At 34.0% G+C, this 12,442-nt stretch overlaps 1 protein-coding gene across 1 annotated transcript in view; it reads left to right on the top strand.

The window, feature by feature from the left end:
- LOC136036675 (large ribosomal subunit protein uL1m-like) overlaps positions 1 to 11,492 on the top strand; it is a 42,952-nt gene extending 31,460 nt beyond the window's left edge. Inside the window, exons 6-7 of the mRNA XM_065718983.1 lie at positions 6,947 to 7,065; positions 11,208 to 11,492. Of these exons, the coding sequence (XP_065575055.1) occupies positions 6,947 to 7,065; positions 11,208 to 11,444 (356 nt within the window). The 3' untranslated portion in view covers positions 11,445 to 11,492. The remainder of the gene's footprint in view (positions 1 to 6,946; positions 7,066 to 11,207) is intronic.
- Positions 11,493 to 12,442: the final 950 nt, after the last annotated feature.

Here is a 12,442-nt window from a genome sequence, read left to right as displayed (position 1 = left end):
AATATACAAAAAAAACACATCAGCCACTTTAGAAAGTCAGAGACTTGTTAGTAGTGGCTGATAAACATTAATGAGCACCAATACCAACAACATTAACAAAAAAAAAAAAAAAAAGTGGGAAAAAGAAAACAACAGGAAAACAAAGAATAAGAAGAGAAAAAAAAAAACAAAACAAAACAACAACACTTAAAAAACAAATCAATAAGCCATCCAATTTAAATTATTTATTTATTTTCTACTCAGAAGGTGATTCTTCAGTCTACTCTTAAACTGGCTAACATTTTCGGATAACCTTATACTCATTGGTAAAGAATTCCACACTACTGGTCCAGCAAACTTGGGACCAAAACTTCCCCTCTGAGAGCTGCGACACTCATATACCAAATCATCCATATTTCTAGTCTCATTACTGTGGTATGAAGGATTCCTTATAAACATTTGACGAAAAATTTCAGGGGACAAACCATAAATACTCTGAAATACAAATATAGCAAGTTGATAATCATGAAGTTGGCTAACATTAAAGATCATAAGTTTTCTATAGCTATTAACTGTATCATTTTCACCATGGACATAATTTCCTAGTAGTCTAATAACTTTATTTTGTAAAACCTGAACACGTTTAAAATTTGTATAAAATCCACCAGCCCATATCACACAACCATAAGAAATATAAGGCATGACAATAGAATGATAAAGAGTTAAAAGGGCAGAATGAGGTAACTGATTTCTCAGACGCCGAATCAATCCAAGCCCTCTAGATACCCTAGCTGCCACCTGATTACCATGTGCTTTCCAATTCAGATTTTGATCAAGCTGGAAACCAAGGTATCTCACCACAGCTACTTGTTTCAATGGCCTATTACAAAGAAATATTTTTCCATTTAAATCAACTGGACTTCCTTTCCTACTAAATAATATAAAATGAGTTTTTAAAACATTCAGTGATAAACGGCTAATCTTTGTAAAAATTAAAAGATGACTTAAAGCTTGATTAATTTTCTTCACAAGATCATCAGCATTTCTTGCAGCAGCTGAAAATACCGTGTCATCAGCGAAAGAAGTATTAACAACACCCGGAACATAAAACCGCATAGTATCTACATATACAAGATATAGTAAGGGACCCAAAACAGAACCTTGCGGAACACCACAACTTATAAAAAATTTATTAGATATAACATCATCAAAACATACACGTATCGACCTCCCTATCAAATAAGATTCAAACCACTTTAAAATACTACCTGTGACTCCAAGTGACCTTAGCCTATCAATTAAGATTTTAAAATCAACCGTGTCAAACGCTTTTTTAAAATCTATAAAAACCGATAAAGTCATTTCACCATTTTCCATTGATGTATTCAGAAAATCAAGAAATGCTGCATAGCATGAACAGTAGAATGTCCTTTCCTGAATCCGAACTGACTATCACTTAAAAAACCATGTTTTGTTAAATGTGCATAAAGCTTTTTATGCATAACTTTTTCATACATTTTCGAGAACACCGACAGTAGAGAAATCGGTCTCCAGTTAGTCAGATCAGTCTTTGAGCCACTTTTGTGAAGAGGAATCACTCGCGCCTCTTTAAGCTTTTGCGGGAATTCTCCCGATTTCAGTGATAAATTAATCATAAAAACAAGGCATGGTAGGAGATAAACCATAATAAGCTTGAATGTCTTAAGGCTTATACCGTCACTACCTGACTACCGTCACTACCTTATACCGTCACTTACAATTTCTTTCAACTCCTGCATATTCGTTTCTTCAGCCTCCATTATTAGTCTCAGGCCTCTATCATCAATGAAAGCTTCCTCACTTGTTCCTTGACTCAGTGGCTGGTCTTGCTTTTGAACCACTTCACCAATCATCGAGAAGTAGGCACCAAAGTGATTCACAATTCTCTGCTTGCCTTCATAGACTTTTCCATCCACAATTAGTGAAGTTGGTGTATTTTTCTTTTTGTCACTACCCAACACTTCTCTCAAAACCTTCCATGTTCCCCTTGAGTCCCCCTTTGTTTCCCCAAGATCTTCGTAATGTATTCACTTGATTTCTTATTTTTTTGAACTCTTCAAACATATCAGCACTTTGGCAATCTAAAAATGACTGATACAGTAGATTCCTCTTCTTAAACATCTGAATAAGTTCTGATGTAACCCACGGCTTTCTCGGTGATTCCCTTGTATTTCTCAACACTTTTAGTGGACATGTTTTATCATATATCGGCTGGAGAATATTCATAAAAATATCAAATGCATGAGATGCATCTTCTGTCTCATCAAAAACTGGCTTCCATGAAACCTTACTAAGTTCCTCAGCAAGGTTTCCCATATTCTGCTTCCTTAATTGCCGGATTTGCTTTTTTTCTGCCTTTTTCTCCTTGGCAATTACTAGTGGCACAGAAGCTACAACTGGGAGATGATCCGAACATGGGAATACCAGAACATCAGCAGCACTAGATTTCAGGTACTTCGAACTAACGAAAATGTTATCTATTATAGTTGCTGAATGACTAGTTATACGTATCGGGACCCCAACAAGGGGAAATAAATAATTTGAAACCATCAAATTTTTATGGGCGGATACAGCTTGTATAAGGATCTTGGAGAGAATGAATTCGCTAGTATGTATTTTAAACACAGTTCTATTGGTCGGAAGAATTATCCAAATCTGACCCGAAACTTACGAAAATTAAATATCCAATCTATCGACATTTTTTTTATTGAAAAAAAAGAGCATAAGAAAAAAAAGACCCAGTATGACGGATGCTGAAACCTGCTCTTGACGTAGGACGAAATTCACATGAAAAATCTAAACAATGAGTGGTTGGATAGTTATGAAATTGGGAATTAGTTGAAAAAAATACCAGAGAAATTTGAAGGTAAACTATTGTATAAATAATCATGACAAATATTAGAAATAGAAATTATATGAAGTTGATCCGAAGAATATATTCCCGAATTCCCATAAAGTGTCTAACTGAAGATCCATGCTCAACATTAAAAAGAATTATCATTGCTTCATTCTGGATATTTGGAGAGATTTAAATACAGATGGATTTAAATCATGAAAGGGTTTACTAAAAACGTAAAGGTCAAAAAAATCAAATCAAAAAAGATCAAAACTTAAAGGTTAAAGGTCACTTAAGTATATATATATATATATATATATATATATATATATATATATATATATATATATATATATATATATATATATATATATATATATATATATATATATATATATATATATATATATATATATGTATATATATATATATATATATATATATATATATATATATATATATATATATATATATATATATATATATATATATATATATATATATATATATTTGTATATATATATATATGAGAGATTACTTTAGTTTACATTCCTTTAGTTAATATATATAGATATATATAAATCTATTATATTAGTCAACCAAGAGAAATAACCCTAGTCTGTTTATTTTGTCTGTATGTGTAACTAACAGCTAACACAGGGAAATAGAGAGTTTACTTGTAAAAAGATTGCATGACTTTTGGCCTTCTTCACTGGTTTGTGACCAGTAGGGGGGGAGTTGTGCGTGTGCTTTCTTTGAAAGGTAATCATGATATTTTGAAAGAGCATAAAATAGTGAATCTAATACTACTACTTTTCTTTTATTAACATGTTTCTTTTAAAAGTGGTAAACCGTTGAAATAGTACCGAATCGAAATATGCTATCCAATGCCCTATTTAATGCTCTTTCGAAGTATTCGTAAAAGTGAATTAAGTAAGACAAGTCTATTCCTCGCTTAACCTTGGAAAAACTCTGGTTTTCTTTACCTTTCATTGAGTCTGTTTTTCTTTGACTCTAGGTTTCAGAAACATAATTCCCCGATTACTTGAGTAGCATCTTAACCCAATATTAGATTTTTTTTATATTTCAAATCACATTTTTCCAGATGTGTAGCATTTATTTTAATTATAAATTTATATTAACTTTACAAATCAAAGCACCTGAAAAAAGTTGATTTGGATAATGTTTCTTGAAATTCAAAATGTTTCTTGACAGAAACTTTCGGCTGTACTTTTTCATCAATTAAACTGACAGCAGAGATGCGTAATAAAAGGGTGGATAGTGATATGATTGCCTGTGGTTAATTTTATAATCTGAGGAAAAAATCATTTAATATAATATGGTCTTGAATTTACAGAAAATATCGTTGCCATACCAGTAGGTGCAACTTAGTAAAGAGCGACCCGTAGCTGGCAATAATTTTTTTTTTTCATTTGCCGGAAATAAATTGAGGATGTCTAGAGAGAGAGAGAGAGAGAGAAGTTTATTAATATTAAATAGAAGACAATACAAAATACAATTCAAAATCGAATTACAATACACATAATTCCCCTCGAAAGGCTCCATGGCCAGGGATACAAGGGGAATAAGAAAAAAAATATTATACAAGCAATAAATTCAATATAGGCAATCACATATAGCAGTTTACAGGCAATATATTTATGGGGGATACAATATAAGCAACAACTAGAAGGAGAAAAAACGAAAAAAAAAAAAAACAAAAAAAAACATACAGAATGTACCTGAGGCCTGGGAGCAAAGTGCAGAGAGGAAAACCACACACCACTAACAAAACACAGGGACCATCAACTCCTCAGAAGAGAAAAAAAAATTAATTAATCTATTTGATTCTTTATTAAATGATCCTTAAGAATCCTTTTAAAAGTCCAAAACGAGTGGCATTTCTGCACTGAAGAAGGTAGTGAATTCCAGACCTGTTGACAAGCAATGTGGGGATTGAAATCTGATCGAACAGTAGAGGTAGGCGGAATGTGGATATTATTTGAAGAACGAAGGCTATATGGAGCTGAATCAGAAATAAACATAGGAGTTTTCCGAAGAGATTTTGGAAGATTGCCGTGAAGTTGATCAAAGACAAAAGAAGCACAAGAAATAATGTAAATAGACCGTAGACTTAAGAGCTGTGTTGGTGAAGAACGGTTGGTGTCCATAACCAGACGGCGTGCTTTATTATACATGACGGAAAGTGACCGCAGCGTACTATAGAAACCCTCTAGTGACAAATGTTTCCCATTTGAAAATATGAATCTTCATTCAGATCCATATACTAAAATATCGAATTGAAATAGAAAATACACCGTGTAACTAGCCATTGTCGAAAATTTAACTAAAGGGTATATAGTGCTCCACATTGAACAATGAGAATTGAATTTTTACATGTCTAGTGCTGATGTGTCTACGTTTTTTCGGCCTAGGTAGACACAAGATCAAATTTTATTCCCTCCTTTTTTTTCTGTCGAATCAACCTGATGTAATACAATTCATTTTACAGAATCGTAAATAACATCCTGGCACAGTAAAGATGAGCCAAAACACTTGTAAAATTAGGAGGGGCGTCACCCTTCCCCCTCCTGCTTCCCAAAGGAAAACCCTCTTTTAATGAGTTTATAGGGAGATTTTGGTAGACCCTAAATCCAGCTTTATAATAGTAGCTAATATTATAAGTCCTTAGGTTAAAGGCCGAGAGAACCTACGTTTCTGTTTTATGGTTGAGAAAAATTAACTTTCTGAGGTCTTTGATTCGAGGTTAAGTGCTCTTTGTTTGAAGTATTTTATTTCTGTACCATGTCCTCATCGAAAGCAATGCTTCTGTGTCTAACGCTCGAGTCAAACTATTGAATGAGAACAAAGTTACGCACGATCAATTCGCCATTAATATATACAGTGCTTAATTTTGTAGGCCAGTGGTTCTCAAACTATGTTACGCGTACCCCTTTGGGTACGCAAAATTTTTAGGTTGAACTTAGCCGGCCAACAAAAAATCAAACAACCCTTTAACTCTAGGACTGGCAATTTTATTTATATTTGGGCTATAGTTTACTTACTACCGGTAACTGAGAAGGAGTACCTAAAATGTTTTGTGGGTAAAAAAAGGTACAGTGTCTAAATAAGTTTGAGAACCACTGTTGTAGGCTATCTTCAGCTTTCAAACGTAATTTTTATGATTGACCGATCAGATTGAAGATTAGTGGTAAAATGACTAATTTAAATTAATGGGATGATTAGTGAATCTTTTGAAATGATAAAAGATAGGTAGTTTTCTATTTGATTAATTGACATAATTTACGAAGATGTAGCATTTGGCAATACTTGGGAACGAGCTATTGTTTATGGAAGAACTCAAACAAGTTCTCTTGATTTTAAACAAGTCTGGTGTCAAAATAAGTGGAGAAATTTAATAATTTGTTTTTATCAATAGGCCTGACTTCAACCTGGCTTAAGCATAAAGACTCAATCCAGAATCCGCTTTTCTATTCTACAATGTGTATAAACACACAAGTTTTTATTGCCTTTTCCAAGGGGTCTTTTCCAGAGGTCCAAGGGGTCGAGATATAGAATTCAAAAGTCAAGGACAACTAAGTATTTTCTTTCCAGTTTATTTCGCACACCTGCACACTTGCCTGAACGAAAGGCGAAAAAATTGCGGCTGAATTCTACAAATAAATGCTATTTTGCTATTAAAAAAAAGGAAAAAACAAAAAAGCATCCACATAGCTCCCATGAAAAAACTGCAGAATCTAATCTATGACGTATCTGTTGTTTTCAAATCTCGTCTTCTGGACGAGAAATTATATTTTGAAGGACCTCCTCACACAAACAGAATTCTGTCTTTGTACCCATAAGTTTTGTTTTAGTTTATTTATCATTTATTATCATGTTATCATTATTGTTATCATTTATTATTTTTGAAGGGGTGAATCTACTCAGATCCAAATGGCAGTAGGAAAGTTCATGATTTTTGGCACAAATTTTAACCATGTTAATTATTATTTATCATTTAGAAGCTTTAGTGCTTTTCATTTAATGCTGTGATTAAATGTTTTTGGTTGCTAAAATGTACGTATTTTATAGGTTCAATAGGACCAGACATAGGAGCACTTGTTCGAAAATACATCAATGGTATTGAATATGAATCTAAGAGTGATGTCCACGAAAAAGATTTTGGTTGGATTGATGTCAATATTGGACCTGTAGGCTTTTCCTCTTTTTTCTATTGTCTCTTAGTTAATTATTTAATTGGCTGATTAATTTTTTCGGTATCATTTTTTCACCAAAATCAATTTTTCAGCAATCTTGGTTATGATGGTAATTTTTTGCTTTTTTTATGTTTGACAAATAAACAGACATAGCTGGAAAATGCAGAATATGTTCTGGTCCTTGAAAGGCATGGAGCAGGGGTGTAATTTGCTATGGAGCAGGGGGGGGGGCAACTGTCCCTCCCAGACCTCGTTTTGCATCATATATTTTAAAGAGATGTAAATACCAGGATCTCAATTCTTAAAGAAAAAGACTTGCATAAAAAGTTATACAGTCTTAGGTAGTTGGGGTTAGTTTATGGTTGGATTGATGTCAATATTGGGCCTATTTTACGTTTTTCTGCTATTTTCTTTTTTGTTAGACAATACCTTGTCTAAACCATTGTTGCTAAATAAAAAAAAATCAACAGCTGTGGGATATCAATAAAAAGCGAACGAATTATTGTCAAGTTGATTAATTGATCTTTAGATTAAACTGACTAAATTCAAAATCAGTTGAACACTTTATATGATTTGTTAATTTATTTGATTTAATTAATGAGTTTAGTTAATTTAGGACAGTTAAAGGTAGTTATAATTATTTTAGTACATCAGTTTAATTGATTAGTTTATCAGTTACATTATTTGACATGCTGATTGATTAGTTATGGGATTTAAATTAACACTGGGTAAACAATTCATGATAACGAACTGTAAGTAACGAGTGACTCGGCTCAATGGCAAACGAAACTCTAAAAAAAATGGAATTTTAATATCAATAGAATTACATCAAAAGAATGGAATTTTGATGGTGATTCAAAATCTAAAAAAAAAAAAAAAAAAAAAAAAAAAAAAAAAAAAAAAAAAAACACGAAGTTTAATGTTACCTATCAAAAGCTACGACCGTGAGAAAATTTGCCTGATTTTGAAAAAGGGAGGAAACACTCGATAAGCTAAGGGAGCATAATGAAAATCACCATTAGATTCAATATATCAGAGAATACTATTGTAGAGTTTTCAAGCTCCCATCTCCAAAAATGTGGAATTTTGTATTTTTTGTGAGAAGAAAGTTCACGGATGGGTTTTTATTTGTTCTTGTTTTTCTGTTTTTTTCGTTGTTTGTTTTTGTTTTTCGCAGGGGTGGTCGTATTGAAACAATGGTTCCAGAATATTGATAGGGGTTTGTTCGAACGGAATTGAAAGTTGTAGTGCCTTTTTATGTGGCCTAAAAGATTCGAGGACAACTAGCCCCCCTCTCTTGCCCCTTTTCCCCCAAAGCAACCCGGTCAAAATCATGAGTATTTTGTTTAGCATAGTTGAATAACGATGCTTTTGGAGATAACTTGATCCCTTCCGCCCACAGCCCCTGGGGAAAGGTCTGTAAGTTATCAAATTTGCCCGTTGTATGCGCAGGCCTATAGCATTTGTTATTGGGAAGCATATAGACATTTATTGGGGGATGGGTGACAATTTTTTGCCGTGTGGATTTCTATGGGGAAAATTCTTCGTGCGGATGAAAGTTTTCGGGGGTGGATATTCCAGGAGAAATTTTGTGTTGGGGGAATTTTTCAGAATTCCTCTACAAAATTATTTTTATTTAGATTGCTCTCTCTTTGCCGACTAAATTTTGCATGTGGATATGTTAAGGGTAATTGTCCGGGTTAAATTTTCACATGGTTGGAATTCTGTAGATATTTCCGTGATCCCGTGATCCTACGAAAAATCAATCGTAATGAAATTTTCCATGGGGTAATAATTAGGGGGAGCAGATTTCCACTGGGCGGAGATTTCCGAGAGAATTTTTCCACGAAGAAGGGGGGGATTTTTGGCATGATTTGAAAAACGATCAGATGGTCGATTCGATCGCAAGAAAATTTCCGGGGGAATTTCCTGCGAGAATGGAATTTTCCTTGTGTGCAGGAGGGGGGGGGGGTATTTGACGCGAGAGGAACTTCCCATAAAGAGATTGTCCGTGGGGGAGGAAATTTTCCATGGAGAGGGAGCAGGATATCTCAAAAATGTATAAAGAAGACCAGAAATTATATTTAAAAAACTATTGTTTTCAGCTGAAAGTAAGGAGCAACATTAAAATATAAAATGGACAGAAAATATTACGTATTTACGTATATGAGGAGTTTTTTCCTTCCTCAACACCTCGCTCTTTACTCTAAAGTATGACTTTTTGTCCCAATTCTTTAAGAACGACTCTTGAAAGTCAAGGGCCGTTTAATTAGAACGAAAAGAAGGTTTTGCAAAAGCGCTAAAAAAAAATTATGTGAAGAGCAAGGTATTGAGGAGGGGTGCCCTAAAAACTCCACACTCTTGAAACAATCAAATGAATAATTTTTGAAACCTTCGGTTTTTAGACATAAATAGACCTAAAATGGGCCCACGGGGCAATTTTTCATAGTATTAATGATCTTGGCACTTTCCCTACTTATAAGTACTAAGAAGGAACTGTCAATGCCTGATAGGGGGGTGGGATCGAAGAGGAAGCATCGATAGTAAAAGAGAAAAATTAATACCTCACTGTAAATATAAAATATATAAAAATAATAATAAGAGAATCCAAAAGGGAAATAACTTCTCGTTTGGTGACGCTACAAAGAACATAGACTTGAGTGGGTGTTCCCTTACCATCAGTCCTTATCGACTTCGACACTTTGAAGAAAAATAAATAGAACATACCAGATATGAAATAATTCCTATGTGAAATAACCAGGTAAAATAAGGAGAGGTATATTCATTCTGAAGGGTGTTGTAGGAAATTCCTATAAAATGAAGACGCATCAGAGGCTGTTTTAGGGGAAGGACAGAGGGGGCACTTGTTTCAGGTGCAGAAAGTTGCCAATTGGTGCCAAAAGCTGCACAGGACAGCCTCTTGGAATCAAAAGTCCCCTTCGCTGTTTTTAAACGTCCTCAGCTGCGAATAATCTTGGACGGTTGTTTTCAGGAAGGCTCTACAGTTTCAGGAGAGTATAATCCATATTTAATCATATAATCCATATTTAATCATATAATCCATATTTAATCATACAATCCATATTTAATCATATTTAATCGTATAATTCACATTTTATTATGGATAAAAAATCCATATTTAATCAGTCGTGACTCATTTGAGAGATAGCATCAGTTATATGGCCTTTGTTATTTCGAATAAAAACAAATATAACATTCGAGATGTATCCATCAACCAAGGTCGAATAGCAGTTGAAAGAAGTAAACGCCCATTTAATCCCAAGAAGATATTAGAAAACTACTATATAATGAGGGGACATCGTTCCTTGGTACCAATGGTACCTATTGGATACGAAAAACTGAAAAAATAAGATACGCGTTCCTGCGTCAAAATATCTTCAATTGAGAATAATGGATGTGTCTCACTGATATAGGTACCCCAGCATATACGTGCTCTGACGGCACTTATTAATAATAATAAATATATGGAGCGTCGCACAGGAATTAAAAATATATGGCTTTATCCGATTTGAGTTAATTGTTGCTGCATCAGTTGTGTATTTGATGGGGTCAGGTGTAAAAAGGGATCTTTACTTGGTTTCAAGGATAAGTATTGGGCTTCGATGCAAGTGCTAGTTTCAGATTTTGGTTCGAACTAGGGCGCTTGAGAAATCGATTGCCTAAATTATGTTCCACAATCTGGTCTTAGGAGGTGTTTTAGAAGTTGGCAATCAGGGTCGTATCTAGGATTTTTTCAGGGGGGGTGAAGAACTGCAAAAGGATTTTTTTCATGCGGGGGATAATATTTTTTTAACGCATCAAGATTTATTTTGTTACGTTTTTACGAGTCTTACAAACATTTCGGGAGGGTTCAAACCCATACCCCCCCCTGGATACGACCCTCTTGGCAATATCGCCCCATGGACATAAGAAAAAAAATGAAAGAAAAAAACTACTTTTATATTGTTTGAGGGTGTTGACAGGTTAAAAGTAATTCAACCTAAAAAGCCATTGCACCGAGCGGAAACTGCCTAATTGTTGTGTATCTAATAGTTTTTTTCATATTCTTCTTCTCTTTTACTTCTCTTATTCTTTATTATATGCTTCTCTTATTGACTTATTCTTCTCGTATTTAGCTCTCATCCCCAATAGAGCATTTGGAAGGTAATTTGGCAGCAATAATAAAGGATATTAATAGTGTAAAAGGAAGAAGAAGCGCAGATGTGGTAACAAGATGTCTTTTATGGACTGGAAGCAGCAAAGAAAAGTTTGTGGTCAATCACCAGTCTTATGTAGAAGATGCACCAGTTAGCAAAAAGAAAATCACTCCGATTGAAGAAGAAATAGAAGAAAAAATTAGTGCTGTAGTATGAAATTGTATGATCTTGCAGATTTTGGAATAATAAGTTGATTTTGATTGACTGTCATTTGTCTTATGATAGCCATACAAAGGGTAAAAATATATAACCATAGCTAGGAATGAATGAATGAACTTTATTATTCGTAAAAGTATAAAAAACACAAAGTCCGGAGCCATCATAAATAAACAAAATGATAAACAGCGAAAAAAATTCAAACTAACAAAGACAACATGAACTAATTAGCCAGTATCAATCTGGAAAAAAGGCTGCAGAGGGTCGTAAACGTGAATAAAGTTGATAGTCTTTTTACATAAATCATCATTGGAAGACCGAATCCAAGAAGGCACATCTATTAAACCAAATCGAGCAATTATTTTTCTGTTTCAGTGCCATCTAGGAAGCCGGAGAGGGAATTTGCAATATCTGAAATATGTACAGAAGACGATAAGTACCAAGAGTTGGTACCGGGAATAGGATTTTTGTCTATCCTCCCCCTCTTTCTCTTTCCCTGTCTTTTCTTTCTCTTTTGTTAATAACACGAGTGTCACAAATAAGAAACTGCAGGTAATTGTTGTTTAAATTAAAGCGCATTTTTTCGCAAACGTTCTAATAGTGACAAAAAGTAGCTAAAAATTATGTTATTTTACAAAACAAGATTTAGACTTGTACCCTAAATGTTTGTATATAGGAGATCAGGAGAAAACATATCTCATGCTGGATTCATATAAGACACGGGCCCCGAGCTCTTGTGTTCTTCTCAACGCCTTTGGGTATATCTGTTCAATTTCCTTCTTACTGGTATCCTCATATTAACAAGAAGAAGTTGAATAGAACAGATTTGTCCAAAAGACCCAATCCGAATATTAACAGATGCGTGGTAACATCTAAAAAGCAGAATTATCTTTTCTAATGACTACTCAACCTAATTTAAAATGAAAGTCGCTTATCTGTTATACCTATGTCCAAGATCAGTGAATGTCCACTTCAGGCGTACACTGAATTTGGCTGTA

This window comes from Artemia franciscana, chromosome 15 (genome assembly GCF_032884065.1).
Source record: "Artemia franciscana chromosome 15, ASM3288406v1, whole genome shotgun sequence".
Taxonomy (NCBI): Eukaryota; Metazoa; Arthropoda; class Branchiopoda; order Anostraca; family Artemiidae; genus Artemia; species Artemia franciscana.
The sequence above is the reverse complement of the archived record's forward strand: the minus strand, read 5'-3'. Positions and strand labels throughout refer to the sequence as shown.